This window comes from Pithys albifrons, chromosome 3, assembly GCF_047495875.1.
Source record: "Pithys albifrons albifrons isolate INPA30051 chromosome 3, PitAlb_v1, whole genome shotgun sequence".
In the NCBI taxonomy this organism is placed as follows: domain Eukaryota; kingdom Metazoa; phylum Chordata; class Aves; order Passeriformes; family Thamnophilidae; genus Pithys; species Pithys albifrons.
This window is the reverse complement of record NC_092460.1, coordinates 24,941,718-24,947,869: the sequence shown is the minus strand read 5'-3', so window position 1 is coordinate 24,947,869 and position 6,152 is coordinate 24,941,718. Positions and strand designations below refer to the sequence as shown.

General features: G+C 34.2%; 1 protein-coding gene across 3 annotated transcripts in view; it reads right to left on the bottom strand.

Annotated features, from left to right (window-relative positions):
- Window positions 1-686: 686 nt before the first annotated feature.
- SLC41A2 (solute carrier family 41 member 2) overlaps window positions 687-6,152 on the bottom strand; it is a 51,500-nt gene continuing 46,034 nt past the window's right edge. For all 3 annotated transcript variants that reach the window (XM_071551046.1, XM_071551049.1, XM_071551048.1), the window contains one exon: window positions 687-2,876. In XM_071551046.1, coding sequence (XP_071407147.1) covers window positions 2,691-2,876 — 186 coding nt within the window. In that variant the 3' untranslated portion in view covers window positions 687-2,690. The remainder of the gene's footprint in view (window positions 2,877-6,152) is intronic.

Sequence of the window (6,152 nt, the reverse complement as noted above, 5' to 3'; positions counted from 1 at the left end):
CCTGTAAGTTTCTAAAATGCTCCTTCTACATAGGAATCAAACCTCTTTCCACATCATAGATTATTTATTAACACCTTATTCTTCCAGATGTCAAGACTTTCCCTGTTTTATCAATGTCATACTTCTTTCCTCACTCAAATTCCTCTCTAATCATATCTGAGAGCATTCACTTCCACTATTCCCCAAAGTATCTCTTTTTACACCTCTTCTCCAAGTCCTTTCAACACCAGTTATATTTTTATTCCCTTCCTGAGAAACAAGTTTGGCTGTGCCTTTTGAGTCTTTTCTCCAAATAACTTCCTTCTGTTTGCTCCTGCCTCTCATAATGAACGCTGTGTGGAAGTTTGCACCTTTTTCTTTCCCACAATATGGGTTTTGCTCTCTCAACCACGCAACAAACTTTCCCCTTTGTGAAGTACCAAATTTTCCCATTACGCTTTCCAATCACTTACTGTTTTCAAGCCCAGATTATTCCATTTTGTCAATGTATTTTCCTTCTTCAAGTTTTACTGATTTTGACCCATGTAATGTTTTTTCCCTACTTCAGTCATCTAAACTCTGAGTAATTTGTCAGCAAACTGTACCAACAGCTGCTTACTTACTGGGAAAATATTTAACACACTAAGGATATTGGCATGACTAAATACTACAACACCCTCACACATCAGATAAGCACAGATTACAAGTATCTCAAGATATTTTAATTTTTAAGAATCCTGCAATTCACTTAAAAATGACCTTAAAATCCAGTAACTCCAGTAAAGTGCTTGAAATGCCACTTTAGTTGATTCAGATGGCAGTTCTAACAAAAGCAAAACAATTTGCATCAGCATAAAAATAAATAATCATTATTGAAAAAAGTACATCTATTCCATTTTAATCCATTTAATAGGAGTATTTCCCGCAATGCTACATACAAGAAACTATTTTAAATAACATTAATACAAACTAAGAAAAGTCAGAGAACCTGAAGTCAGGAAGATTTCATCTTTCTCTCACATAATAAAAAGATGTGGTACATATGATTCATTCAAACAACTACATTATCATAACTGTAAGAAAAAGCTTAAATAAAAGTGTTTAAATGAGGGAGCTAAAATCCAGGCATCTTAATCCATGTGTAGGCACTGAATAGCTGGTTTAATTTTCAAAGTTGCAAACACTTTGAACTTCCAAAGAGTTTAAGGTGACCAACACCTATAAAAGTCCCATTAACACTTACCCACATAATCTACTCATCTGGGTAGGTCCATCAAATTAAAAAGGATTTGTATGCATAAAGCACATGACTACTGTTTACAGGATTAAAACATATGCTGATATATGGATTTAGTTGTCTAATTTAAATCTCAGAATTAAAATTTTCAATTACAATATTTAAAATATGATTTGTTTATTTAATTATGCAGTTAGGATGTATGCTATAGTCTTTAAAAACATATGCTGTGAGGAACTCCCATTAGGTTTTAAACCAGAGCAATTAGTACCTTTTTTTCAAAGTGGCAACCACAGTCATCATGATCAGTGTATTATTTGAAATATTGAGGTCTACAAATAGGAGAAATCACTCAGAAGCTGTCATTTTCCTTAGTGACCATATTACTTCCATGGTTTGAAAGCAGATCCCCTGTTCGTGGAGATTTCTGCTTAGAAATGGATGACATAGCTCTGGAATTTGAGAAGTTGATGTAACTTCCTAAGTGCCTAAAAAAGAAACTTCATCTTTAATACCCTAACTTTTAAGCAGGGATCCATATTTACAGTTGAAATCAACACCTCTAAATACTTCATTAAAATCAGGATACTGGCCATGACAACACCATTAATATCAGTGGGTTAAACATCTTTTAGTTGCTAAATGAACTTACACTTTCCAACACAAGGAGTTTTAATCATTCATCCATTATTATTGATCAGGTCAGTGTCACATTATTTGCCTTTACTATTTTCTTGTTCTAATAAATCACAACAGCAAAATAATTAGGTTGCTCTTTTAGCACAAAAAGAACGGGCTCAGCCCTGCAGACACTCTTCAAGTATCTAATTCGATAAATGCTGATGGTCATATTAGTATACAGAAAACAAAGCTTGTGACAAAATGAGTGGACAATCAGGGTTCTAATAACCATAACAGTCATTATTGATATCAACTCTGCAATGGTCAGAGAGCTACAGCACTGAAATTGCAAAATAAGAACATATCATCAACTATTCAGGTAATGTCTATGAATTGAATTATTCTGAGGTCTCCTAACCACTCCTGTGGCAAAATGAATAAATATTCCCACTTCATCCCTGGGAAGGAAAGACAAGACAAGCCACTGATTGGGTCTTATCCTCTTCTTCATCACCACTGAATGAGCAATTAGATTGTTCTGGTTCACAATACAGGTAGGGGACTGTTCTTTTAAAAGACCAGATCTTTTGAAAATTTAAAACTTGATAAAGGATGGATCTGCCCCTCATTGTGTCTACTCAGATGTCTTCAACTACGAGCAATTCACCTTGGTTTCGGTATAAAGGTCTCAAGTATCCCAGTTCCATCCAAGTATAAACTAAAATCATTAAGGCTGTTCTATGTCTGTGTCAACTGGATTTAGACCAAATGGAACAATCACTTTGAGGATCTTCAAATGGAGTGATTGGTCTTGTCAATATTCCAGGAAAAGTCACTGCATCCACTGGAATAATTAGTCACCAACATCACCATCTCTGTCACCTATGAGCCACAGAAAATGAAAACCTATAGCTAATAAGGCAGTTCCAAGCAGATCTCCCAGTGCAGTAAGGTAAGGGATAGAAAAACTGTCAGGATCTTTTCCTTTTTTCCAGAAGTGGTGCACCATCCAGTCAGCAATCCATAACAGAGTAAATACCTACATAACATCAAACAAACAAAATCTGTATTATTATTACATAAGTTATATCAAAAGGAAGTCAACAACCAACATTATTCTCTCCTTACTATGCAGAACTATTGTATACAACTGCTTTTGAAAAAATATAGATAATTAATATGAATGAATTTCACACTAAAACTCCCCACAACTAGAGAGAGGGAAACTTAGCCAACTTCTCTCAATCTGGAAGCAACATATCAAATCACTGACAGCATTCTTGATCCAGTCTATGCTTGGGAACTTCCAAAAAAGGCAAGAAAAAGCAAAAAGTACAACAAAACATGCCACTACACTTCTCACATAATACATCACTCTGTACAGAGAGAGCATAAGTGGGGTTTTGAGATAATTCAGAACCGAATCATGTCATCCCACATGAATACACTCAACCCAGGCATAACTCCTGTTTCCACAGGTGTAGCACGGACCTGAAATCAGATGTGATATAAAGAATAACAGGTCAAATTAAGAACAGTTTCCTCTGGGTTGTATGAACTGCAGAAATTGCCTAAAACCTATTTTATGCCTCAAATACCATCTTCAGCCCTTCTGTAGTAAGGCACACCTGCAATATATATCATGACATTTTCACTCCAGGCTGAATTTGTCCCAAAGTAAAATATTCTGTTCCCAGCTGTGAATGTCTGAATATCTGAGGGGCTTGATCTTAATACCAAAGGTATGCATAATCATTAATCCAATTTTAGAAAAGAATCCTTTAATGTTGCACAGCTGTATGATAAGAGATTCTGGTTCAGTGGAATCATGTGGTGTGGTATGGCACAAGATGAATGGAGAAAGGGCCACTAACTGAGTTCCATTTCTTGTATCTTCTAAAGAGGTGCTTAAGATGAAATAAACACTGTATTTTATGTATTTTTAGTTACACAGATCTTTAAGAAGGGTGAATTTGAGACAGTTACTACCAAAATTAATTTTTTAAAAATTCCATTACGTACATTTAAAAGAATATGAATCATCAAAAGTAGTAAAAAGTACAATATTACATTTTATTTAGTAAATAATCAATTATTGGCATCAAAAAACATATTTATAAATGTGTACACTCATTTATTGAAACACTGATGTTGCAAGACACTTCTCCATAGTAAATACAGCAAAATTAATGTCATACAAAAAATTGTGTTGAAAAAAAAATTCAATTAATCTTTGCCTTGAAGAAGTGTATGTTAAAATACAAGCCTGAATTTCTAATCCTTTTTCTTAAAGAGAAAGGAAGGAGTATTTGCTTAATGAAAAATGCATGGCTTATTTATATAAATGTATCTTCTGAAAAGGGAACTCTGTAGTCTAAGCTAATTATGCAAGTCCTAGGTGTGCTGCCTGGAATCCAAACAAATATATTTAAAACAGATGTTTTCTTTGGAAGACTATCAGATTCTCTGAGTCAGCTCCTTCTTCTTACAGAGACAAAAAGAGGCCTGTTTATAAAAGATCCTGCACATTAACATGTCCTGCAGGATGTGCACAGAAGACCCTGCAGTGCCCCACATCAACAATAGTTACGGACGTTCCATCAGGAGATGAGAGCATTCATTCCAAGAAAAATATATACTGCATTTATATAACACAACCAATTATACATAATATATACAGTCCAATTTAGATGACAGTATACACTTTTGACTCTTAAAATGTGAAAACCATTCCTTTGTCTATATATTTTCCACCCTGAAATAGCAGACTTGGACTTCTGTGAAAGATTAGGAGTTTGAAAACTAAGTTTTTGTGAACCTTCCCAAATAATTATTGGGAATATATGTGTATTAACCTATGGGTGCACAAAAAGTAATGCAAATTATAACAAGTATGGCTTCTGTAAGTAATAGAAAAAGGTTATAACATACTATATTAACTGAAGCTTTTAACAGTGTATGATGGCACTTGGGCTATAGTGCTTACAGAGTAAGTTATGAGACTGTGTTCACCAGCCTTTATTTCTGTGAGGGAGTAACACTATCATCCATCATGCATGTGCAAGGCTAGAAACTCACTAACATTTAAGAATTATAGGGCTTGGTATTTGGAAATAGTTACTTATTTGGCCACATTACTTTGTGCTGCAAGACAGAAGTAATCAATTAATCAATGTGACTTAAATCTTTAGTAAGATTTTGCTTCTCATCACACTAAGAGGGAGCAATAAAAGTAATCAATTAACTATTATTTCTGGAGGGGGGGGGGAAGAACCCTACCATGAGTTTTTAAAAGACAGTCTTGACTTTAAAATCATAAGTCGCTCACAAAGACCTGACAGATCAGAAAAAAAAAAAAAAGAAAAATCATAAAAAACACATTACAAGACACACTTCACATTTCTGAGATTTATCAGTGACAGATACTTATGTCAGCAAAATAAGGCAGATCGCACAGAAGTATGAATAGTGTGCACCTCTGCCCTGCACTCATGCTATGAAGAAGAAAGCAGTCCTACTTCCAGCTGAAAAAGAGCTGGTTTTGAGGGGAAAACATAGAGGGACCAACATCACAGAAAAGGCTATGGAGACAGTACAAAAATTATGTGTTTAGCATGAAAGCTTGTGAATACATGCAGAACATGTTCAAGATGTGAGTTAAAATTACTCAATATACAGAGGAAGACAACAATTAAGTGTTTTCTGAAAAAAAAAAAGGAGATGAGTAGTAGTAAAATTATGAAACAGAGCTCTAGCAATTCGTTCAGACTGTGAAATGAAGTAACTGCAAGGTTTAAGAGGGGTAAAAAAGAACTATATCTATATACAGAAAAATATCTGTTTAAGAAAAGGGAGACACTCTATAGTCACTGACCAAGAAAAAGAAAAAAAAAGCCTAGAGCCAGTATTGCAAAAAATGCAAGCAAAATTCCTAATGTTTCAATATTTTAAAAGGAAAATCATGCTATATTATTATTTTTCTGGGAAAAAAATTAGAAGCAAAATTGAAGAAAATGAAACTGAAGACATGATCAGATTTAGACTACATTTCTAAAATGACCCTTTGTCACATTGTCAAAACAAGTCCTCAGAAGACAGACTCAGCAGAATACAGCAATAAGCATAAGAGGTAGGGAAAGAGCTAGAGTGAATTCTTTATCAAATCCTAATAATGTAGAAAGTAAAAATAAGGAACTTAAGTATCCATATTATTTTGCACAGCAAAGAACAGAAATAGAGAGTAATTCTTGATATTGAACTTTCTGATTCAAATGATGAGTATCAAACTCCAACTGAATATAAATGCTTAATGAGT